The sequence below is a fragment of the Canis lupus genome, chromosome 4 (genome assembly GCF_011100685.1).
Source record: "Canis lupus familiaris isolate Mischka breed German Shepherd chromosome 4, alternate assembly UU_Cfam_GSD_1.0, whole genome shotgun sequence".
NCBI lineage: Eukaryota > Metazoa > Chordata > Mammalia > Carnivora > Canidae > Canis > Canis lupus.
In genome coordinates this window covers 42,316,032-42,342,063 of record NC_049225.1, presented here as the reverse complement: position 1 = coordinate 42,342,063, position 26,032 = coordinate 42,316,032, and the positions used below count along the sequence as shown (strand labels likewise).

Here is a 26,032-nt window from a genome sequence, read left to right as displayed (position 1 = left end):
GAGCTTGGCCACTGAGTCCCGTGCAGAGCAAATGGAGAACTGGGAGCCTCTGGTATGTGCAGACAGCCTGGGGTACCTGCCTTGTGCTTGGGGGTGGGAGGGAGGCAAGAGCTGAGACCTACAAGCCGAGCAGTTGGAAGAACGAGCTGAGCTACAGGATCTGAGGGCTGATCACCAGTCCCCCAGGGGGACCATTTCCAGCCTCCCCACTGAAATGGGAGAGGAGGGTGGAGGAAGGGCAAAGGCTTCTCTCCAGTACTTTTGGGTCAATGTTGGCATGTTGACAGCAGAAAGGATTTTCCCTTATGCCTGGCACTTTGCATGTATCTTCTCATGGATCCCTCACCTGTTTCAGATAGGTAGTAGAGCCTTCCACCCATGGGGATAGAGAAGTACAGGAGATTGGGGATTGAGGCCTTGAAGTGGTAGCCTGGGGAGAGGCCCCTTTTCTCCACAACGCTTGGTTTCCCATGTGACCAGCACACCAGGCTCTGCAGACTTGACACAGTCATCCAAATAAGAGACAGCCCATAAGCCCTGAGTAGTGCTGTGTGATCTTGTTAGAGTTGCTCAGTCTCTCTGTTCTTGCTCTTCAACTGCAAAGTGAAGCCATCTGAAACCATCCATATGGATGTTGAACCTGCTCTGTTGAGAGGCCTCTAGGGCCTCCAAAGATGGGTAGGCTAATGTCCCTGCCCCCGCTGACAGCTCTCCGATCTTCCCACTCCCCACCTTGAATTTCTCGCATGGTGATGGGACACAGGGGTGTGGGGCGACAATAAAGGGAAAGCACAACGGAGTTTCTTTGTGGTGATGGAACAGTTTTGGTATCTTGATTGCGGTGGTAGTTACAACAACCTACAGATGGGCTAGAACGGCTGAGGAACACACACACACTAATGAATAGGTGTGACGCTGCTGAAATATGAACAAGGTCTGTGGATTATGCCAACATCAGTCTCTTGATTTTGATGTTAGACTATAGTTATGGAAGATGTTAACATTGGGGGACACCAGATGATGGGTGCAGAAGACCTCTCTGTACTATTTTTTTAGTTTCTTGTGAGTCTATCATTTTTTCAAAATAAAAAGTGAAAATATATTCTCCTATGGCCTCTCCTTGCTCTTAGCATAAATCTAAACTGCATCCAGGATGACAGACCCTGTGCAACCTAGCCTCCCCAGCCTGCTCTGGAGCCTTCTCCCTTGTTCTGCTTGGCCCGGCCCCAGTGCCCTTCCCTCTGTGCTTTGAGCCTGCCCAGCACACATTCCCTCTGCAGGGCCTTCATGTCTAGTTCTATTACCCTAAATCCTAAGCATGAATAACTCCTGTCTGTCATTCAAATTTCAGAATCGACCCTGCCTCTCTCAGCAAGGCCTTCTATCTCAGGTTGTCCCCCTCAGCTCTCCCACTGTAAGGATTCCACCTCCTGGTACCTCCTTAGAGTGCCTATCACCAACAAATGTAACCTGATTTATTTGCTTCTGTGCTGTGCACTGTCCTGATGTCCCTTCCCTATGAGAATGGAAGGTACGGAGAGCAGGAAAATGGTCTGTCTTGGTCACTGGTATATCCTAATACCTACAACAGGGGCAGGTATCACAGATGGGTAGGGGATATGTATTAATGATCAATGGGTGGATGGATGGATGGATGGATGGATGGATGCATCATACCAGACTACATTTCAGCAGTGGTGAAGAAAAAAAAGAGAAGAGAAGAGGAAAGAAAAGGGCAGAGAAGAGAAGAGGAAAGAAAAGAAGAAAAGAGGAAGTTAATGCAGAGGTTCTCCACCAGGACTCCTACTATTATTTAGACATGCACACCCACCTCCCTGAGGCCTACTACAGGCCCAGACTACTCTGCTGGTCCCCACTCCTCAATCCAGTTCAACTCTCCTGTGCACTTACTTCTTCCTAATCGCCACCCTTCCCGATCACTAGCAAATCTGGCTTATAATATCAGTCATTTAAACTTTAGTCTGAATTTCCGTCAGTGCCAACTTCCTCCAGAGATTTGTAGTATAAACTTTACTTGATATTCATCTCGAGGGAATTTCAGTAAAGGGGAGGGAGGTCCATTTTGGGCACATTTCCTGTGCCTATTAAAGTTATGCTTCATAGAAAGCCAAGAACAAATTCAGATCTGTTTCTGGAAGAGGCTGTGACAGCTGGGGACAACCTTTAGTACTTTATTTTTATTTTTTTTTTTTAAAGAGATTAGTTTCTTTTTTTTTTTTTTTTTGATTTTATTTATTTATTCATGATAGTCACAGAGAGAGAGAGAGAGAGGCAGAGACACAGGCAGAGGGAGAAGCAGACTCCATGCACCGGGAGCCCGATGTGGGATTCGATCCCGGGTCTCCAGGATCGCGCCCTGGGCCAAAGGCAGGCGCCAAACCGCTGCGCCACCCAGGGATCCCTCTTTAGTACTTTAAAATATGAAAGACCCTTTCCAGAGCCCAACTCTATTGTTCTCTCCCTACATTTCCCTAAGCAAACATCTTTCCCTCCCCTGGCCATCTGTAGAGTGGCATATAAAGTCCTTTACAGCTTTGAGTTGTATAACTCTAAGAAAGGGTACTATTCTGGGGAGAATAAGAGTTTTCGAGAAAATGTGCACATTCAGAATTAGAGCCCAGGGTGCAGGTCAATCCCTTAGCCACCCCCACACCCACTCTAGCCGTTCAGTTGCCGCTGTAGAAAACAGCTATATCCCCCCCCACCAACCTGGGCTTTCCCTCTCACCTGAGGGCTTAGCTTGGGGAAGTCAGGGCTTTGTGTGGTTCTGGCAGTTTGTATAAAGCAAGGCTTTTAGCAAGGCATTCCATCCCCTGCTTTCTGGAATATTAAGAGAATATTAAATCCCCTTCAGTTTAGCAGATCGGTGAGCTGTTAGGAGGCACCTCCTAGCTCTGGGCATGATAAAACGCTAGAGCAGGTTGCACACAGAAGCCAGGTGGCTTCCAGCCCTGGAGATGTTTCTGGATGACTCAGTTGCTCACTTCAATCATCTATCACAAGTTTATCTGTCACATGATGCCTGGACCTGCTTTCTCCAAAGTCTGTCCAACTCTAGGTTTGGGGAATCCATAAATGGGCACAGTGGTGCATGGCTGCTCTGGCCAGTGAGACATTCCCATGAGAGGAATTAGGCTGTGGCTCCGTGGAGCTGCTGAGGAGAAGGTCCCTGAACCAAGTCATGTGTTTACAGTGATGTTTGGCTGCCAGATTTGATTTAGTCTTCAAGACCCAGTGCCAGCGTCTTCTGCTTTGGAAAGCCTTGCCTGACTGCCCTCACCACCCCCACTCTTCCCCCAGGTTGAATCAGACATCTCTTCTCTGAGCTCATGTGGTCTCTCAGCTGATTGCTCTAGGCCCATCTCCCAGTCCTCAAATGGCTTGTATGTCACACTCTGTCCCCATAGGACAAGAGCTTCCTACGGGCCAGGATGGAGCCCACCTCACCTCTCTCTTCTTCTCTGCTACCACCACAGGACAGCTGGGGCAGAGCACGGGCTCAGTTGTGCTGGCGGATCATTGGAGGACCTGGCTGGGAGCTCATACATCATAGATGGCAGATTCCAGGGGTTGGCAATGTGGGAACCAGGCGAGGAGCCCCAGTCTCATCCTGCAGCCTCCCACAGCCTTCCCTTACTCGGCAGCCTTGATTCGCAGCAAACTGCACCAGGTCCCTATCACACACCAGGCTCGATGCTCATCTGCATAGCATCCTCCATCCAGAACAGCCCTGAGCTGCGGGCACGAATACTAATGCAGCATGCAAATGCCAACCCAGAGAAAGAGAGCCCGGACTGTCAATGAGCTCCCCCAGCACCTGCTAGAGTGCCCAACCCCCTTGCTCACTACGGGCCAGCCAGGACAAGAAGGGACAACAGACACAGTCATCTCAAAGTGCCACTGTGGTCAAAGCAATGCCTCGTGGCTTCCCAGGAAGGGGGCCTCCATGCAAGGGAGTGGGAGAGAAGGCCAGCCTGGCCTCTCAGGAAGGAGGCTCCCAGAGGTGCTCAGGAGGAAGGATGGTGTTCCTGTTCTCAGAGGTGCTTTATTACCCTTCCCGCCACTCCGACAGCTGCAAGCTAGGCCACCTGGGTGCCAGCTTCAGTGCACGTGGCCTGTGACCCACCATGGAGCCCTCTAAGCCAAGACACAGGCTCCTCACAGGCATTCTCCTCTGACCCAGGGCCTCATCTGGGAGGACCTCAAGTAGAGAACACCCCCTCATCCCACCTGTTCTTCCTGGCACTGCTCCCCCCTCCCCACTTCTTCTCTTTTTTGCACTGATCTCCTCCTCTTTCTTTCCTGAGTAACAGCGTGGTTTGAAGATAGACAGAAATGGGTTCCAACCCTGACTCTCCAGCTGTCTCCGGTTTTATGGCCTTGGGCAGATGATTTCACTTCTGCCTCTCGGCCTGCTAACGTATAAAATGGAGGAGAGAGCCGAGACAGGAGTCTTATGAGGAATGTTTACAGATAGCTAAGGACTTCGGGCCACTTCCTCTGGTGTGCCAGAAGCGCTACTTGGCTTGTTTCTTAAATTGCCAATCTTAATTTCTATTCCAAATTCCTACTCTTCGTGGGGGTGGGGGGCAAAAAGGAAATCTCAATAAACTCAGAAGAGCCCGATCTTCTCAGCATTATCTGATCTTCTGAGGGCTTATGAAGCATGGAGGTGTGGGGTGGGCTCAACCTCTGCTGTGCAGCCTATCGCCTCTCCAGGCAGGCAGCCCCAGGATGTCCTGCTTCCTGAGCATTCTATGCTTACTCTGCCATCCAGGTCATAGCTGAGCCCCCCACCCCCACCCCCGGCCTACAACCAAGGTTTACCTGCTCTTTGGGGCATGGTGGGCCATGGCCCTTGTGAGCCCAGAGGAGAGATTTCTCTCCTTGCCGGACTCCACTAGGAGAAACAAGTCAGGAGCCCCTTCTGAGCAAACACACACAGGCTAGTGGAATATGCACTGTCTATGCTGCATAACGGAGTGGCAGAGCCAGGAGGGGGACTTGGGGTCAGGTCCACTTTCCCAGACACTGCTTGGGAAAGGGACAGGGTCTCCCTGACCCCTGGGTTCCACCCAAGTCTGGAGTTTCAGTGCTCATGGCGCTTGGCCTGAGGTAGGTCAGGGACAAATCCTGTCTCCGAGCCCACATTCTTCTATGCCTTTTTTCAAACCAGAGCCTTTGTAAGTCAAAATTCAAGAAGGTGGCCCCTTCGTTTCTGTGTCTTATTGCCACAGGCAGTGAGTGCTACAGATCTCACATGTGAGGCAGGGTGTGTGGTCACAGAAAACAATAGAAGAAGCATCCATTGATACCTTGTACTTTCATGTTGCCTCATTTCTGCAGCTCTGTCCCAGAGTCAGCCCTTGGTATCAAGGCGACAATGACTTTTTTTTCTCCCTGCTTCCTTCCTTCCTCCTTCCTTGCTTCAGACTTTTTTTTTTTTTTTTTCCCTCTTCAGGCTCCAATTGTGGCAGCAGCCGCCTAGCTGGGAAGCTGGGAGCCAGCGCTGACAGGTTCAGCGGGCCGTGGAGGGCCAGGGGCGCTCATCTCTGGCATTATTACTAATCATCACTCAGCATGGTTGCTGCTTCCTTCCCTCCTCCCCTGCTCACTTCCTCTGGGGTCTTCAGTTTGGAGAAGTCACAGAGGGAAAACAGACTCTGTGTGCATTCGCATTTCCATAGGCAGATGGGTATGGCTGCAGCCGCCTGGCAGAAAAGGTATGGATAGGAGCCACAACTGCCAGCCAGAGGGCCAGGACCCAGTGACCTCCCCTTGGCATCTATCCCTTGGCTCTAGGAAGCTACACCATACCTGTGAGTTCCTGGTGAATTGCTACCTCCCAGAGAAACAGTGCTGAAAAAGGAAGTTAAAATAGCTGCAGGAGGGCTTGGAACCAAGGGGAATATAGGATCTGGAATCAGACCACCTAAGTTCAAAGCCAGCTCCACCACTTCCTTGCTGTGTGGCTTTGGGCAGATCACTAACCTCTCTGTGCTCTGGTTGCATCATATATAAAATGGGAGATAATAACGATACCTACCTTAACGAAACAATTAATAGGACCAGGAACAAACTGGTACTTAGTGAAAATCCCAAAGACAATGGCTACCACTGTTAAGGTAATTATCATATAATCTAAGGAGAATAAAGGAGGGGAGTAAACATGCCAAACTCCTGCATATTTACCCAAGGAGATCATGGATCCATGTTCTGCAGACACTTTTGAAATTCTGTCCTCATTGCCCCAGCCATTTTAGTGTCACCACCATGGCAATTTTCCAGGGCCACCCTCACTCCCTCTCAGTCCTGTCTGCCCCGACTCTCACCTGCACTACCTGCAACTCCATCCATTTCTACCTAGTTCCAGTCTTGCTTTTTCCACCCCACTTCCACCCTGACCTTGTCCTCCTAGGTTGCTCTAGGTCCCTGGCCTTGCTGAGTCCAAACCTTTGCTTCTCCCAGGACTGTGTGGGGCTGGCCGGCTCAGCCAGAGTCCCAGGGCTGGTTTTCTCAGTGGCAGACCTAGAGAAGTCATTCCCACTCTTTCATGGGGAAATCTGGGATGGGTTGTGAGTTGCTTACCTGCCCATTGCCCCCTTAGACTCTGAGTTCCCCAAGCAAGTGAGCATAAACTTCTGCAGCCCCAGAGACCATCTCAGGGTGTGATGGAACAGAAGGCACTCACTACCTTGTGACTGAATGAATGAATGAGTGAGTGAATGAAGTGTAATGAGGCTGTTTACGATGACTGACACCTCTCCCTGAGCCTTACCAGACATTACACTAGAGCCCTGGAATGCTTCTTCTCATGTAATCCTTACAACAGTCTCAAGAGAGAGGCACAATTATTTACACCCATTTTACAGATGTTGAAACTGAGACTCAGAGAAGTTCAAGTGGTACAGCTAAGAACTGACTGAATCAAATCCCTGATTATCATCTTTCCCCTGTTGCACAGAGTTTCTTAACTAGGTGTCCATGGATGTGCCTCGTGTGGGAGAGTCGTGAACACCATAACATTTTATGCAAGGTGTGAGTGCGTGTTCACACATGCATGGCTATTTTGGGGAAGAAGGTTCACAGGTTTCATTGGATACCTAACTGTTTGTTTGAACGTATTTGAATCCACCTCCCTCCCCACCATTCCTTCTTCTACGCAGCCTTCCATCCACCCCCAGAGAGCCATCTGATCAATTTCATGAAGTAGTGACCTTGTGCCTGGCCTAGGGTTGGCACCCATGACCCCTCTGGTCTCCAGGGCACATTATGTATGTTGCTTCAGATAATGTAAGCCAGGATGCTCTGGAATGTCATCCCCCCCCCCCTTCTGGAACTGGGTAACTTGGAAGGGCTGTGCTGCAAGTGTCTGGGCTGTGTGGGTGGCTGCACTCTGTCTGAACTCATTTCAGCCCCAGGCAGAGACTGTTCCAGCACTGGAGCATGGAGGGGGAACCCTTGGGGCAGTGCAGCCATCAAGACACCCAAGGCAGAGCCTGTGACCTGGCTTCCCTGGCATCAGTCCTGCTCCCTGAAGGGTCACGATCAACCTTGACAGATGAGGCCATGCTTGATGCATATGGATGTGGCCCTGGGGAGGCACTTCCCAAGCCCAAGTCCTATTTCAAGATCTTTTCTTCCTCCTGGGAAAGTGGGGAAGAAGTTGCTTGCAAAGAAGACTGGAAGGGGAAACGGAAGAATGGAGTTAGCATTTTCTGAGCCAAGGCTGTGTTCTAGGCAGGAGACCCTCTGCCAGGCACTTTTGTAATCGTGATCACTTTCAGCCTCACCCTGCAAATGAGGTTGGTGGGATTATTCTGCTTGCAGATTTTGGAAATGGAGGCTCTCACACGTCAAATAACAGGCTTGAGGTCACAAAACAAACCCAGCATTTGCAACCTGATCTCCTTGACTTGAAAGCTATATCTAACTCCCTGCCTTCTGAGGATCTATACTTAGTTGTGACATAACTTTGTACTTTGCAAAAGGTTTATCTACCTGGCTTCTCTGAGCATCACCCACCCCACCTCATCCCAAACTCATCTGCTCCCTCTTTCTCCCCAGCCCGATCACAGTTTGTAATGGTAAGAGGATCTCATTGTCTTCAATCCTAGCCCACCATTTCCATGAGGACAGGACTCCTGCCTCTTTTTGTTCATTATTGGTCCCTTTCTTTCAAATGGTACCTGGCAGGTAGATGGTGCTTAATAAATATTTGTTGAATGAATGTATAACTAAATAAGCCCCAGCACAGAAATATGATAAAAGACATTTGCAAAGTGCTTTACCGAGAAATGAAGTATTTTCCCCTTACTTTATCTGACCCAATCCTCACACCAACCCTTGAAAGGACGGACCTGGTTCATGTTTCAGAGAGAATCAACCCAGGCCCGGATGCACATTTAGTAAGAGAAGTGGGACCTGATCCCAGGGTTAAGTGATGGTGCCCTTTCCCCTGTCTTGATAATCTCAGCTTGAATATTTGCCAAACACTTAGGATGTCCTGGGGCAGAGTAAGCCATGGTGAGTGGGGGCAGGGAGGGGGTGCCTGCTTTGCTTTCTAAAAACTCAGGATCTATTTGAGGCGGCCAGACTTATGCATGCAGAACATTTGGGAAATGGTACAAGACAGCAGCTAGCATAGTGCTGAATTGCACATAATCAGGTGCCAACCACATTCCCTTCCTTAACTAATCTGAGTCTTTTAATACCAGATGGGGACCCTGAGAATAGATTTCCTATGAAACAGATGAAGAGCAAAGATGGAAGCCAAGGGGAAGGGCTGTGGCTGACTCATTTCTACACCCCTCTAGCCCAGCACGATACCTGGCCCACAGCAACAGTGATAGTGGCAGTCCGTCCTCCACAACTAGCCACGCTATGTGCCAGGCACCTACTAAGGGCCTTACATCACCTCCAAGTCTTCACAGCAGCACTAAAAAGTAGGTGCTAATGTAGTCCTCAGAAGGGGAGAGTAGGGTTCAGAGAAAGTACTCATCAGGCTCCAAGTCACACAGCTAAAAAGCAGCAGAATCAGCATCGGAACCCAGATCCAGCAGCACCTCCAGATCCGTGCTCTTCATCTGACACTGCTGCCTCCACGTGTGACCTGCCCAGGCCCCCAAGGACGGAAAGAAACGTGGCTGAGTGAGTGTATGCCAGAAGAGGGGAGGGAGCAAACTTGGCTTGTGTGTTACATAGCCCAGCACGGGCATGCTTTCATCGGACCCCTCTGGGTCTCTAACCATTTCACCCCTTCCTCCCTGAACAGCCTTCCAGGGGGAACTTAAGGAGCCCTACATGGGTGTGTATGTCAGAGGGATGGGAAGGCCTTGCCTCCAGAGCTTTCTGAGGGCACGGACAGGCACCGTGGGTGTGTATTACTCAGCTCAGGCTGCTATTACACAATGCCACAGACTGGGTGGCTTAAACAACAGAAATGTATTTTTTCACAGTTCTAGAGACTGGAAGTCCAAGATCCAGGTGCCAACAGGGTGGGTGTCTGGTGAGAGCTCTCCCCTTGGGTTACAGATGGCTGCCTTCTGCTCCCTGTGTGCTCACAAGGCCTTTCTTAGTCATGTGTTCAGGGCTTGGGGGAACTCTCTGATGTCTGCTTTTATGAGACATTATGGACTCTAATCCCATGGGACCAAGACCTCATCCTTACGACCTCATTTAGCCTTAATTACTTTTTTAGAGGCTACATCTCCAGATACAGCCACACATGCAGGGATGGCGGCAGGGGGGTAGGGGACATATGAATTTAAACATATGAGTTTCAAGGGGACACAAACTTTCAGTCCGTAAGAGGATAGGTGAGGGAGGGATCAGAGCTGGCCATGGAGCATGAGCTAGCTCACCTTCAAGGATAGAAGGAGCCACAGCCAGTGAAGCCCCAGTTGGACAGAGCTGGCACAATGGCCTTAGTGAGTACATGTTGGGGACAGCAGGACAAATCACCCACATGATTCTCTGCTCTCTGCAGCAAGTCTCCCAGAGGCAGGAGTGGGTCTGTTGTCATCTCTCTCTTGATGTGCTCTCCTCCCTAGATGTGTTCTTTGTTAGCCTCTCATGGGCAATGTCTGCTGCATCATATAGTGTGTGTGTGTGCATTTACCTTTCAATAATACCTACCGTGCAGGACACCATCAGGAACAAGGGAGCTGTTGTGCATATAAATATCTGGTACATGGTTGACATATGAATGAATAAATATTTGTTGAATAAATGAATCTTGGCTTGGAAGAGTGTGCTTCTTCCTTTGAAGAGCTAGGATGATCTGGTAATCACCAGTTTTTACTTAATAATTGAGTGAGCAAAGAAAATTAGTTCATTCATTCATTCATTCATTCACTTGGCACAGACTGCACAGGGGCTTAAGTAGACAGTGTAGAGCTAAATCAATAGTGGTCCCTGCTCTTACAGAACCCTCTGTGAGGAGGGAGAGACGGACAGGAAAGGGACAAGGAAAACCAAGGAAATGACTTTTCTGATGGGCAAAAAGCCCCAAGTGCTGCAGGAACTTGGGGCAGGCACCAGTTCAGGGCCAGGAGGGGACTGCTGGAGAAAATGACACTTGAATTAGATGTTGAAGGATGGGCAGCAGGTCACCAGAAGGAGAAGGAGGTGAGGGACATTTTAGGCAGAGGGAATGGCAAAGGCCCTGAAGCACAACCCTAGAGGGCACCAGTGAGGTCCTGTTTGGACAGAGCCCTAAAGGGAGCACCAGTGAGCAGAGAGACTGGTAGATGAAGCCAGGCCACAGAAGGGCCTCATAATTAATACTCAACGATTTGGACTTCACCTTGGTGATCTCGTTTTATTCCCACTGCTTAGGAGCAGCCAGTCACAAACTCCTCCAGATCTCTGATCTCTAAAACGGAGCAATTCATCTCTCCTCTCCTTTTTTCACATGGCAATGGGGAAGAAGAGGAAATGCACGAATGGCATCCTAGCTTTCTGTAAACTCTCAAGTGCTGGTCCTGGTCTTTAGGTAGTATGAAGATGAGCAGGTGCCTGACCCGAGAGGGCTGCACCACCGTCTCTCCGGCAAAGTCCCTCCTCTGCTCCTTGAGTCTTGGCCATCCTGATGGGACCTCTCCTGACCCCTGGCTTCAACCCCAGCTCCACCCTTCTCCAGCAAGGTGCAGTCTTGCTCCATCAGCCAGGATTCTAGTCCTCATGGACACACACAGATAAGTTCTGACTGGTATGAGAGCTGAAGCTTTGAATCTAGCGGGGCCTAGAGGAGGTCTCCCTGGCTCAGGAGTCCCCGGTGTCCTCACCTGTCGATAGGAGGTGGTGACACGGTCCTGAACTCCAAGTTCTAATCCCACATTCTGGCTAAGTCACTTCAGGCAAATTCCTCACCCTAGGTAAGCCTCAGTTTCTCTTTACAGTAATGATTAGACGCGATCCGTCTAACTCACAGGGCTGGAGGTGATGTGGGTTATACATAGCAAACGGCAATGCAAATAAAAGGGACAGATGTTATTAAGCACACCTTCCCTGTTGCACAAAATATGACGTGTTTGGATTTGTGAAAGCATTAAGCGCTGAATAGGTAAAGGAAACTACTCAGGGTCCCTGGCCAAGTATCAGGCCACCTTTGTCCCTGAAAGGGCAGCTAATGTGCTGGAATGAGGAGAAACAGTACCTGAGAGGCCCTGTAGGCTGGAATATGGCTATTTGCCTGTGTGGCTTTGAGTGTACGTGAATGTTGGTAACTCCAATGCCATTTCGCACTGTTTGTATGTCTTTGTGCCTCTGTGTTCCCGTGTCTGGATCTTGTGTGAGGTCCTGCGGATGATCCTATGAGTGTATGATGGGCTGAGCGTGTCTGTGTGGACTTGTGGGACTGTGCCTCTATTTTTTCGTGTGACTGACTACGCGTATGTGTGTGTTTGTGAGCCCATATGTTGGGGGACCTGTGGTCTGCAGGCACAGTGTATACTGGGAACCTAGGCAGCTCCTACTTGGATGAGGCGTAGGTCCTCCCCTGGCTTTCAGGGAGCAGACCTTGCATTTCGGCATCACAGGATGCTGAGGAGAAGCCATGGGGGTGAACCCAAACTTTGCCCTTTTGCATGAGACGCTGAGATAGGAGTTGTGGTTCTGTGTGATCTGGAGTGAAAACTCACAATAGGGAGACTGTTTCCCAAATTCAGCCATTACCCCTTCAGCACTAACTCACAGTCTACCCCATGACTGATGGTGAAGAAATTACTGTGGGGTCTGAGAGGAGGTGGGAGGGTGAAGGAGGGAGAGAGTGAGGGGAGAAACAAGAGAAAGCAAGGGCCCAAAGGGGCTCCTTTACCCTGTCCAATTCTCAGTCCGCAGAAGGTGGCCCTGGTGTTGGCGGAGCAGGGGGGACCCTTCCTCCCACGACAGCTCAGTTAGATGTGGATCTTCCGTCTCTCCCTGGGTGGAGCAGACTTTATTTCCCCCACCCGATGAATTCGGAGGGTGGATTAAATAAGATTTCCTTTAAGTCAGGTGAAATAGTGCATCGCACGCAGGGACACACACGCGCGCGCGCACGCTCTCCCGGGGCGGTCTGCGGCTGCCCCCCGAGCCCACCCGCCAGGCGCCGGCCCACGCGGGTCGGTGCGCCCCGGCGCGCGGCGCTCACAGGTGCGGGCGCGCGGGGCGGGGGGCAGCGCTGCGGCTGCGGCTGCGGCTGCGGACGCCCCTCGGGGCCCGGCCCCCGCCCCGCCCCCCGGTCGCCCGCCGGCCCGCGCCGCCGCCTCCTCCGCCCCGCGCCGTCCCTGGCGCTGTTCATTCATGGTTGGTCCCGGCCCCGAGAGCCCGCCGAGCGCCGGGAGCGCAGCGGGGCGCAGCGCGGCAGCAGGGGCGGGCGGAGCGCGGCTGGCTCGGGGGCCGGCACCGCGCGGGCTGCGGGCAGCGTCCTGGGCCCGCGGCGCGCGAACAGCCCGGCCCGGTTCCGAAGGCTCGCGGGGAGCGCCCGGCCGTGAGTCAGTGCATGTGCGGGGCTGAAGAAGGGGAGACAAGGCTCCCGGCGCCCCAGCCCCACGCTCGCTGAATACCAAGCTGCAGGCGAGCTGCCGGGTGCTTTTTTGTGTCCTCCTCCAATTCGGAGTAGAGGAGCCACACTGGTTTCTTTCCAGGGGAGGGCAGGGGCAGGGCGAGGGGTCCCAAGTCGCACACAAGTCTTCGCTGCCATGGGGGCCGTCATGGGCACCTTCTCGTCTCTGCAAACCAAACAAAGGCGACCTTCTAAAGGTAAGCCACCTCCTTCCTCCTTTTGTTCCCCTGACTGGATTTGGGGGTGCTGCATGCTGAGCTGGGGTGTACCACCTGCCTCCCTTGGCCTGGACCCTCCTCTTCACGAGGAGCAAGGGCAGGTTCTTGCAGCTAGAGGAGTGAGAAACCTGGCGGGAGGTTTGGTGTGAATATCGTGAACACGCAGAGGAGGGAGCCAGAGTGGGCGCTGGCCCCTGGCGTGGGGGAGCTCCCCTCTGGGGCTCCAGGTGCCAGGACACTCCTCCTGGAAAGCTCTAGGAGCAGAAGGGAGAGTCAGATTCACAGGTGGGGGTGACTGGATTGTCTGGGTGGAAATGTTGGGAAGCTCTTCCCATTCCCATGACGGCTGGCAATTGTGCAACTGTGGGCACCCAGCAAGTGTGCTCACACATTCACACACTCCTCCGGGTGACAGTGCTGATGCAGACCTTGGAGCCCATCATCAGGGAGAGTGCTCTGTCTGCTCACCCCAGTAAACCTCTGCAAGCCAAAAGGAATCACCAGCTGCCAAGCGGTAAAACTCCCAGGGCTCATGTCCTGGTGGCTGGGGGAGTCATTAGGAGCGAGGGTATCACACAGGGTGCTGCTGTGCTCTGGGAGCCGCTGTGGAGCTGAGGGCGCTGTCAAGGTGTGATGGAGCAGTGAGCTTATGTCAAGGATTAGAAAGCATGATAGCCGCTGTTCCCTAGCTGAGACATGCCCAGTCTCACCAGCGGGACGGTTGTCAAATAGGTCCATGTGAAGTTGGCGCTGACATATGTTGCGCCATAGGGGACTTATGCAGGCCTCCTCCCCAGCAGTGAGAAAGTTGATTATTGGAATGAAGGGACAGGATGCGGTTAAGAAGAAAGAAAATGATGAGTTTTATTTTCTTTTATTTGATGCTCAAATCCTGTTGTGAGTGGAAGAAAGATTTTAAGTAACCTGAGCCGTAGACCTTCACATTCCACCACTGGATCTGGATCTCAGGTTCTGGTTATAGGCAGGGGCTGTAGTTCCCAACCTTTACTCTGGGTTGTGATTAGAACTGTAGTAAGGTATGGGTGGACCCCAAGGTACTCAGTGAGTCTGCTCTAGGACTTGCTTGGTCTCTCCTGACTCAGTGGGCAAATTCGCATCTCAGAGTTCCCCATGAGTAGCCTGTCTTCAAGGGGTCCAGGCATCTGGCCCAGCTCCCAGAGATATCAGTCTGGGTGAGCAGTAAGGAATGATATCTCTGGGTATAGATCTTAGGGGATAAAGCTGGATTGGTGTTTAAGTCCCAGAACACAGGTCTAAGGCCACATGAGTTACACATCCTTCTAGCAGGGAAGGGTCTGGGTGCCTTTTACCAGTCTTGGGCAGGCCATGTCTTCAAGCCTTGGCCCAGGACCTTGACATCCAGAGCCTTGATTCTCACAGATCCTCGGATACTACTTGTGTAGGAACAAAATTCAGCACCAAACTCCCATCATTTATCTGACCGCTATGAGGTCCCAGAGGCCAGGAGACTATGGAACAAGAAACCCAGGGATTTGTTTTAAAATATTTTCAATGCCTGTCACACTTCTGCGAGGCAGATAGATGTCACAGAAAGGTCTTGAGCTTTGGAGTCCAGTAGGGTCTGGGCGTGCATCCCAGCTTCATCACTCCCTCCTTCTGAGATCTCAGGCCAGCCTTCACCCCTCTCAGCCTGTTTTCTCATCCATAGAGTGGGTGAGAATAGCATCTCCAGGCAGGAAACTCAGTGTGGAGGGAGTAGAGGGAGGGAGGACCCTGTTTCATATACAGTGTTGGCTGAACCACCAGGGACCCAAGGGAGATTGTTGTAAGGACATGAAAACACGAAGGATGGATACGGAGCTCCTTGCATAGGGTCGGGCGAAGATTAAGAGCTCAGACATTACTGTCTACCATTCCTGTCTCCTACGCAAAATTCTAGGTCACTCCCGTGAATTCCCATAGGATTCCCAGAGGCCAGAGCTCTTCATTCTCTCCCAGGAGCCTAAGAAACAGAAGACGGGGGTGGGGGGCAAGGGTGACAGCTTCCAGTGATCCCTCCCTTACTGTGTGCCTGGCACATTGTGGCATGCTTTTCCTGCACTTTCTTATTTAACTCTCACAACAATGCTTGCTTGAAGCTCACAGCAGGTCAGGGCTATTGGGCAGGCCACCATGACGAGCTGCACCATCCCTGGGTAGTCAGGCCCTCTTGGACAGAGTTTCCACCACATTGGCTGCATTGTTCAGGGCTCCAGCTGTGTACCTTTCTCCCGGCATTTGCCCTGATCAGAGTCTTATCTTAGCACCTTCCTCTGTGGAATGCTAATCAGCAGGAGACCTTTCCTGCAGAGGAAGGTGACTTGGAAAGTGGCTGGGGGAGGCCAGAGGTCAGGGACCGCTTCCTGGCTAGGTCCCTTAACCCCTTGGAGCTTCAGTTTCTCCTCAGGTTCCATCCTGTTCTCAGATTTGAAGATTTTTCTTGCTGATGCTCTTAATGGAACTGTTACTATGATCTCTGAGACATCAGACTCAGATCTAATTAAGGCATTTGGAAGAGGGTGGTAAAGGTTCTCAATTCAGGATTCGACCTCCCTGGTAGGTTCAAATCCAGGCTCTACCACTCCCTAGCCTTGTTTTCCTCAACTGTAAAACAGGAACAGTAGTAGTTACCATCTTAAAATAGCTGCTGTGTTGAGTGGATTTCAGGGATAATGCAAGTCAAATGATCAGCACAAGCTCTGCTGTGTAGTAAGTGGTCAGCAAATCTTAGCCACTGTTCAATTTATAGCTCTACTGTTTGTGGCTTCCAAATGTCTAGAATAAGGCCATCCTGGAAGTAGGCAGTGCCTCTGGGAGTCCTAATAGCTCATTTCCGGAGCCCTCTTTCAGTGCTGTCCAGGGAACTGGACCCAAAACCCTAAAGGCACAGACGCTGGTCCTGTTACTGCAGCCCCCACTGATCTCTGCTCTGTGGCTGGTCCTGAAACAAACATAGCCTACTGAACAAAGGCCCTGAATGTTTCCAAAATATAATTTGGTGGCACATATAAATTTTTTTAAGTAGGGCAAAGCTCCACGTGATTAGTGCCAAGAGAGAGAGAAACACCTAGCCCAGCCTGGGTGTTCAGGGAGAGCTTCCTGAAGGCAGCCGAAATCTAAATTAATTTTAGAGCCATGTCACCGAACAAAAATATTCTAATTCATTTTCTTTCTCTGTTTAGAATCTTTGTTTGTCTTTAATTAATGAGAAAAGCCCTGCTTTGGGGGATTCAGCCTCTGCATCCCAGTCCTAGATAGAATTTCCGGCTGCAAGAATTTTGTCTGTGCTTTTCATACTGTTCTGGGCTTTAAAGAATAAGTGCAAAGGGTTGGGGTGTGGGATGGCCAAAGAGGGATGATGCAGGTGTAGCTGCTGGGCCTGTGAGGGGCAAGAGAATTTAGGTAGAACATCGCTAGACCGAGGGCATCTCAGTGAAGATTTTTGCCTATAAGCAAACTGGTTATCAGTCCTCTATGACCAAGAGAAAGCATTCAGAACCTTCAGGAAGGTCTGAGCTTGGGATCTTCAGAGTGCTCATTGAATAGATGAGCTGACTAAATCCCACAACTACTTGAAGCTTATTCTAACCACATGGCAAGTTAGAGATAAATATGGAATTGGTTCCCCGCTTCCTAGATCAGTGAACACCTTGGAGAATATATGCAACCAGAGGGCTCCTGATGAAGCTGGGTCTGTAGTTCCTTCATTGGGCAACATGTTCAACCCAGAAGCTGTAGGAGACCAAGGAGAGGCAGTGAGGCAGAGAGAAGCAGTAACCCTGCTGTCACACAGCCCTTGTCGCAAAGGACCTTTGGCAAGTCATTTTACCTTGGAAATGCCAGTTTGCTGATGTCTAAGAGAGGCATACTAATTTACAGGGGTGTTTGTACTGGGCGGTGTCAACCACTTCTGCATCTTTGTTCGTCCTTTTCACTCTGTTACCCTTCCCCCCATCTCCTAGCCTAATAGTTATAATTCCACTCATATTCCAAGACCTCACTCAGCTGTTTCCACAGTCAAGAAGACTTCCCCAGGCCCCATCTAAATTCCTTACTTTTTTTAAGGTGTGCATTCCCATGACTCTCAAGTCATGCATTGTATTGGGCACTGGATGGAGGTGTTAACCCATCTTCCCCTGCTATCCCCCACCCCCATCCACCACTCCAGAGTGTCAGCTTCATGTAGGGTGCTTGTCTGAATCATTCCTCATGGTCCCCAGCTTGGATTCTTACACATGGTAGGTACTCAAAAAATCTTTTCTGGAGGAAATCATAAATAATGGAATTGTTGGCTGCTCTCTGTTATTTTCTAGAATAGCAGACCCTGAAGGAAAAGTTAGCTTCCCACTGGAATTTCAGTTACCAGCCCTCTGCCTGGAATGAATTCTCTTATTTGGTCTGCTGGCTTTGAATTGGCTTTGTCCACAAAATGTACTGAATCTGTTTACCATTTAGCAGGGAGATGCTGAGAGCAGTGTTCCTACTCCCCTGCTCCTGATAGTCACAAAAGGATGAGGAGCCCACACCCAGTGCCAGACACAGTTCTTGGGCCCTCAATCCCAGAAGAAACCCAGTGAGGATCAAGGCAAACAGAAAGAGGGAGGTGGGGGAATGCCTGGGTGGCTCAGTGGTTGAGCATCTGCCTTCAGGATCAGATCCTGATCCCAGGATCCGGGATTGAGTCCCCCATTGGGCTTCTCCCTCTGTCTATGTCTCTGCCTCTTTCTCTGTGTCTCTCATGAATAAATAAATAAATCTTTTTAAATTTTTTTAAAAAGAGGGAGAGGGAGGTGGGAAGACCAAAAAATAAAAGTGAGGGACTATTACCTAACATGAGGAGGCTTTCAGACTAGTATCTGGAAAGGGACCTCGTCTTGAACCTCATTATATGCCTCTGAGGGCTTTGCTCAATAAATGCTTCATAAATGTGCAAATGAACAGTGAGCGCATGTGTCAACAAGTGAGTGAAAGAATGGATGATGAATGAATGGAGGAATAAATAAATGAATGAAAGAAAGGAAGGAAGGAAGCAAGCAAATGAATTATCAAATGAATGCCAGAAGGAATGATTGAAGACATGAGTGCATGCATGAATGAATGTACCCATAAGTTAATGAAGTAATGAAGTCCTAGTCCTAGTAATGAAGTCTTTGCATGAAGAGCATTGATTGTCATGCTACCCCAATGCTGGACCTTAGCTGTCTACCATGAAATTTGGAAGGAGTCAGTGGTACAGGAAGCCCTGGTGCAATAATTACCAGTAACTTAACAACAGGTGCTTCTTAGAAAGCTAAAAATTTTAAATTCAGTCAAGAAGAATTCTGGCAGTTTTTGGATATCCGTAGGGGTGTAGTATTTTGGGGGGAAGGTGAGAAGATGGGAAAATATCTCTACTTTCACTCTTTTGTTGATTAATTTAAAAAGAAAGGAAGGGAGGGAGGAAGGAAGGAAGGAAAGAAGGAAGGAAGGAAGGAAGGAAGGAAGGAAGGAAGGAAGGAAGGAAGGAAGGAAGGAAGGAAGGAACTGATCTAGAATGACCTCCCTTATGTTTCAGGTTCACATTTACCTTGTCTAGCTGAGATCAGGAACCTGTCTATTTGTCTACCCATTTATCTGTTCACTAAGCAATCTCTTAAGTACCTGTTAAGCATCATTGCTTCTCTGATGTTACCTCTGCCCAACGCCCACTCTGGCTTCCACTCACCCTCCACCTCCACCTCCCCAGTCACCTGGCAAACTCCTACACATCCTTCAAGACCTCATTCAGCATCACCCTCTCCCAGGCTCCTGCAGGCAGAGCACATCTCTCCCTCCCTCCCCTGTTACCTCTGCAGCTGTTGCTTGCCCTTGCCACAATCGTGAACATTATGTGATTATGGATTAATCATTCATCTCTCTGACTAGCTCTAAGGTCATGAGTCTTATTCCATAGTTTCTGTCAGGCCGGATGTTGGGTCCAGAGTTGATGACTGTTGGCTGTGTGGGGCTAAGGATGGATGGGCCAGGGTGTGTGCTCTCCATGGCTCCGGGTAGTGCAGGAGTGCGGCGGCGCAGATGAGAAATCCAGGTCTGCTCATGGCGAGAAGCGCCGCAAAGTTCTGCATAATGGCCCTGGAGTTGATGTTGCCATTCATCAGGCAGAGAGTGAGCAGTGTTTAGGAGAGAGAGGGAGAGAGACTGACTGAGTGACCGAGTCTTGGGACCTTCAGAAAAAGTCGACTTACCTTTAAATGCTTCGCCTCCCTGTAGGAAGTATTTTAAATGGGTCACCTTTGGGGAGCTGCTGCCATCAGCTGGAGCTCTCTGGCTTCCTGTCCCGTAGCCACAGGAGCAGAACTTTGGATGGATTCTTGCCATGCCAGGCCAGGCGGAAACCTCACTGGGGCAGTGGGGGAAATGGTAATGGCACTCGACTCAAATCAGGGCACCAGGAACAGGATCTCAAAAGTGATTAGGACCACTGAGTGAAAGTAAGACCTGGGTTTAAACTCTGGCTCTGTGACTCCTTAGCTCAAGGTCTCTGGGCCTCAGTTTTCTGTTCTATCAAATGGGGACAATGACAGTGTCTCCCTTACAGGGCTGCGTATGGGGTCAAGGAGGTAGTGAGCACAGTACTTCGCCTAAGGTGCGATGATTTTGGCAACTCGGGGTAGTACTGGCTCTGCTGCTTCCTTTATCGCATCTCAGAGCTGGTCCCTTCCTCCTCTGTTGCTTCATCTGCACCGTGACTGGGCAGTCCTTGGCGAGCTGTGTCCCTTAGAACTGCAGCCTCTGATTCCATCCCCCTGGGGACCCAGAGCTGTCACAACCCTGGCCACTGGAGCCCCAAGCAGTTTCCCCGGTAACTCCTAGGGGAAGCTGGGAATTTTAGGTCATGAAATTCCCAATGGTGACATAGGAACGTGGGGATCATCTGCCAGGGTGAATAATAGTAATAGCTGATATTGACTGCTGCTGTCTGCCAGGCACCGTGCTCTGCCTTTTTCCTGCGTTATTTGATTAACATCTTCCCAGCCCTGAAAGGGTCCCATTTTGCAGATGAACAGCTGAGGTTCTAAGAAGGGAAGCTCGTCCGTCGCCCAGGGTCACTCAGCTCATGGATAGCAGGGCCCCATTCTGGCAGGTCCCAGAGCCCGAGCTCTTAGGCACCACATCACCCCCCTCCCCTCCTGGCCTTGCCTCACAGAAGAACAGCCCAAATGTGAAATGTGGATGTTGAGAAGGCATTCAGGGATAGACCTCATTAGCCATACAGAACAACTGAGCCATCTGCAGGCCTTGAGCAAAATGCTTTCAGCCTCATCTCAGACCACCCCTGGATCTGTTTCCATTTAATCTGACACTGCAAAAGCCTAAATATGAAATGATTGGGGGCAGAAGGCCAATTAGCAAATTCATTAATAGGATTAAACACCGCTCCTCTGCTCTAATCATTTATGTGAACTAAATTCTTTTCCCTTTGTTGCAGACATCATTGCCTGTCAGTGAAGGATCGGGCACTTAAATCTCTAAGTATGTTAGAATTTCAGACCTTCCGAATCGGGAACCAGAATCAGTCAGTGTCTTCACGTGATCCAGAGAGGCAGGGAGGGGTCAGTTGTTGTATGAGTGGTCATCATTGCAAAGGAAACGAACACTAGTTCCTTCCTGTCCTTGGCCACAGGTTGGCCTAAATCTCTATGACACATCTGCAGGTGGTATGGCAGTTATGGGCATATACTCTAGACCCGGATATAAACCCTGGCTCTGCAGCATGTTAGCTGTGTGACCTCAAGCAGGCCCTCCATGTCTGTGAGCCTTCATTTCAACATCTAGAAAACTGAGATATTGGTAGTAATCCCCTCCAAGGCTGTTATGAGGATGAACTGCAATAATGCATGTAAGACACAGTGGTCAAAAGATAGTAAGAATGCAGTAAGCAGGGAGTTATGACTGTCGAGAACTGTGCTACTCAATGTGGTCCTCAGACCAGCAGGCCTGGTGCCCTGTGGGAGCATGTTAGAAATGCAGTCTCAAGTCCCTACTGGACCAAAACCTTCATTTTACTACTATCTCCAGGTGGCTTCTGTGCCCACTGACCCAGAGCACAGAAGCACAGGTCATAGTAAGTATGTATGTGCTTATATGTATATTTATAAGTTTACATACCAAGGTGGAAGGACCTTTGAAACTTCCTGGTTCAAGTCTCATTTAAAATTTAAAAAATGGAGTTCCTAAGGAGGTGAGTGGTTTGCCCATAGTCACCCAGCTTGAGTGTCCAATCTGGGATCCGAACCCTGGGCCTCCCCAGCCCTGCTTGTCTTCACATGAATTGCTATGAAGTCAGATCTCCCCAGATTAACATTTCTTCAACTTTTCTTTCTATCTTTTTTTAAATAAAACAGAAGTGCAGGGCTATATATGCCCATTAAGTTTTAATTTACTAATTTAAAATGTTATTCCAGCTAAGTGAGATCCTGAATCTTAATTCTGCAGCCCTCACCTTAGCAGTACCTATAAGTTCTGTGCTATCTGAAGATGTGGCAAGGAGACAGCTAGTTGTATCTCAGATATGGGCCAGGACAGAGTGCAGGCTGAGCCATGTGGGCGAAAGACCTCTCTCTCCACAAGGGATTTCATTGATAATGCTCAGAGTCACAAAGCTGGCAGCCTGGTTTCTGTACAAAGCCTTGGTGTGGGATTTGAAGCCAGAAGGTATGACAGAGTTAGTAGGAGTCTAAGAGGTAAAGGAAGAGCCTGAAGCATGGAAGTGAAGTGCTTTCCATGGGGCATAGTAGGACCTCTCTGTTGGAAAACCAACAAGCAATCCTCCTGGCTGTCGTAGAAAGCTTCCTGTACTAAATGGTTGAGCAAGACTCATCCGGGGTCAACAGGCTTGTTTGGGATAGAAATTGGAGGGATAGAGAAGCATCACTTGAGGAGGGATTCAAATTGTTTAAGGGCCTGTATGTCCCTGACCCTTCTGCATACCTGACCTCCGTTGACTTTTGCAGTAGCCCTGTGATGGTTGTATTGTTAGTCTCCCTTTGCGAATTAGGAAACTGAAGTTCAGAGAGGTTCTGTGATTGCCTAGTGACTAAAGAGCAAGGATTTGAAGCTTGTCTGATACCAAGGTATCCCCCTCCCATGGCCTCCTCCTCCAGCCTGAGGCCCCGTCCAGGATAGGCAGGCTTCTGATGCCCAAGAAGCAGTTGGAACAACAGTGGCTAGCTTTTGAGCCCCTGGGAACCAAACATGACAGTCACCAGCCTCCCACTGGCCCTGTCACCTCCTCATTCATGCAGAGCCTACACCCAAGATAGAGGAGGGATCTGCTGGCAGCTGAGGGAGGGTTCTGGAGGCCACACAGCACGCAGGCACTGTGGGGAAGCCAGTGCGCTGGCCTCTGTGTGGGGCTGAGCCTGCACTTTCTCTCCATCCCTGGCACTCATCCATGTGCCAGTCTCCCAGATGGCCAAACTGCACACTCAGCAGGGGTCTCTTCCAGAGGCTTCCCTGCTCACCTAGCGGGGGCAGCAGGGGGCTCAATTCCATTCCCTTCCTCTCTCCTTTGTGTGCTGTCAGCCCAGGGCTAGATTAAGGCTCTGAGCATTTACAGCTACAATGATTGTACTGCCCACCCCACCCCCCTTACCTGCCACTACTTAGACAATTCACGACAGAAACAGTAAAATAAGTCTAAGGAAGCCAAATGAAATTTGGATTTTTTTCCATGATGACTGCTTTGATGATTTAAAAAAAATAGAAAATACATTGTCAAAACATGTTTATGGTGCTTAAAGCCTCTCTTGCATGTGCCTATTGGGTATTTCTGCATTGAAGTTGGAACCAGACAGGGGAAAAAAAAGTGTATTGAGGACCGAGGCACATAGTGCCAGGCACTGTGCAAGGTGTTGACGACTATAACAATAATAACACAAATACTATTTTAAAAGCTGTCATAGTAATAAGAAAAAGAATAGTAAAAACAAATGACACCTATACAGCATTTTTTGCCAGGTGCTATTTATTCTTTTTTTTTTTTTTTTTTGCCAAGTGCTATTCTAAGTGCTTTTAGTATATTAAACTAATTTAATCCTTACAACAACCCAATACTATGGTTATCCCCATATAACACATGAAATCTCAAACTATGAAAAGTAGCATTCAATCCCCCATTTTATAGATAAGAAAACTGTGGCTTAGGAGGAAGTGACTTGACTAAGCCCCTCTAGGTGTGTGGTGGAAGATCCAGGATTTCCACCAACTCTGACTGCCTCCAAATGCAGATATGTGCTACTCTCCACCCTAACCCCGCCCCCGGGGTGCCTTATATAGAGCGGTGGTGTGAAGGCCTGAGACTAAAGCCTAAATATTGAATCCTGTCCTGACTTTTTCAGGAGCACCCTCCACTCCCCACTGCCTGTTCATCTGCCCTCACCTTGTGCTACCATTCCGACATCTCTGGGTCTTCCTCACCGTCCAGAGCAACCACTGTGTGCTTTGGTCCACACCGTATAGCCTGTACTGGAACTAAGTCAGGTTCCCATCCCCCGCCACCCTGAAGAAAAAAGCTGCTAGAAGATTAGTGGTGTAGGATACTGTCTTTGCCCTCAAGGAGCTTCACTCTGGTGACAATAATATTAACAGTGAATCTGTAGAGCTCCAACTATGTGCCAGACACTTTAGCAGCTTGGTTTCATTTAGGCCTTATAGCATTACAAGAAGGTCAGCATTATTACTGGACTCTCTGCAGATAAGGAAACTGAAGAACAGAGAATATAAAACAATGTCCAATGTCTCACCTCTCAGAAGTGGCCAGGCCAGCATTTGAATCCAAATAGTTTGACTCCAGCATCTGCCCACTTAATCACCAGGCTAGACTGTATCCGAACATCAACCTATACCCTAGTGCAGATTGTGTCACACCGTGCGGGCTTGTAGGAGGAAAAGGCATCTCTCTCCGAGGGTGCCTCTGAAGAATCAGGGAGGAGGCCTGAAAGAAGTGCCATTTGAGGCTGATGAAAGAGCAAGGGCTTGCCCCATGCCAAAATGTAGGTTAGTAAAGTTCTAGGCAGAAGGAATAGTATGAGCAATGTCATTGAAGGAGACGACAATAAAGGAGAAGGAATAAAAATGACAGTGATGTTTCTCACTTTTGTGACTTGGGGGAAGTCAGTAGGAAGGTCATCATTAGATATGTGAGGGAACAGAGTGGAGACAGAGACCAGAGCCAGGTATCCACATTCAGGAAGGTGGGGGGCGAGGGGGAGGAAGGTCCTGAAAGGTGCCAGAGAGGAAGGATGAGAATAGGCCAAGGTAAGTGGGGAGCAAGACTATCCCCTCTCACCCTCATCCTGTCTCCCCAGAAGTCTCCCAGGGATCACTTCAGCCCACAGCTGCTCCCTCCTCTACCCCCTCCCGGTGTGCTTACTGTTTGTCCTGCATGATTTAACAATTGATTGCCTTGAATTGCTCTATAATCGCTCCCTGTAAACATGTCCTGGCTCTTCAGTAAGAGTACACTTTCCTCAAAGACTGGAACCTTTCTTTCTGCCCTTCTGAGCTTCTCCCACGAGTCCAGCACCATTCTGGGCACATGATTGGTGCTCAGTGGCTTGATTTGACATTTTACTGAGATGCACTGAGGACTTGGAATTATTCCCTAACTGAGATTAATGTAACAAAGAAGGCTGGGCATAACTTTCAGGCTCCCCTCAGCATACCCACAGGATCCAAGACAGTAGGTTAGTGAAAAAACATAGAGCATTGGAGACATTTCATAACAGCTTAGAGTTGATAGAAAAGGTATGGCATGTTGGGTGAAGTAGAACGGAAGGCCAGTCCTGGCTTACCCTTTACAAGCTGCGTGGTTGAAGTAAATTGTTTGACACCTCTCTGTATGTCAGTCTCTTCATCTATTAATAACAGCAATCATGACATCAACCCACTAGGTTGTCATGGGGATTAAATGATATCATGTGATTGCAAGTGTTTATAAACTTTAAGGCAATGTACGAATGGTGAATATTAATATGTAGATGATGATAATGATCACAGACGTGGTAATGCTTTTGATGGTGGTGGTGATGATGCTCATGGTGGTGATGGTGGTGTTGGTGGTGTTAGTAGCAATGATGACAGTGATAGTTGATAGCAGATAGTGTTATTAGTGGTGGTGCTGGATACAATAGGGATAATATTGGTGAAGGCAGAGATATCGATGAGAATAATGAGAATAATGGTATTAAGGTAGTAATGGTGGTGCTGGTAGGTCATGGTGTTACTGGAGCATGATAATGTTAGCAGCAATTGTGATGATTATAGTAGGGATAACAGTGATGCGGTAGTGGTGGTAGTGATGGGGCACGATGGTGGTGGTGTGATGAGAGGTGGTATTAGTAATGGTGGTGATAATAGTAGAAGCGATGTTGGCAACAATGGTGGTGGTAAAGTAGTGGTGTTGGAGGTAGTATTGGTGGTGCGATGATGGTGGTAATAATGGGGGTAGTGGTGGTAGTGGCACTGGTGGACTTGAGGCTATTTTTCCCTTTGTTCAATGTATCCTCTTTACTAGTCTACACAGAAGGATTTCTAACTCTGAGAATTTGAATTCCCCCAGATATATTTGTCAACAGTAAGAAAGAATAAAACACATCAGCTCATGCCTCTAGATTTATCCATGGTTGGCACTTTCAGAATAATTTTCATACAGACTGCCTTCTTGACACTTCCGTTCCCAGGA

At 49.4% G+C, this 26,032-nt stretch overlaps 1 protein-coding gene across 3 annotated transcripts in view; it reads left to right on the top strand.

Annotated features, from left to right (window-relative positions):
- The window catches only part of KCNIP1 (potassium voltage-gated channel interacting protein 1), a 339,679-nt gene that overhangs the window by 115,494 nt on the left and 198,153 nt on the right, over positions 1 to 26,032 (top strand). For 2 of the 3 annotated variants that reach the window (XM_038534782.1, XM_038534780.1), the window contains exon 1: positions 12,906 to 13,266. The exons of the other annotated variant lie outside the window; for it this stretch is intronic. In XM_038534782.1, the coding sequence (XP_038390710.1) occupies positions 13,206 to 13,266 (61 nt within the window). In that variant the 5' untranslated portion in view covers positions 12,906 to 13,205. Of the gene's footprint in view, positions 1 to 12,905; positions 13,267 to 26,032 lie in introns of those variants that run through there. 3 annotated transcript variants of the gene reach the window in all.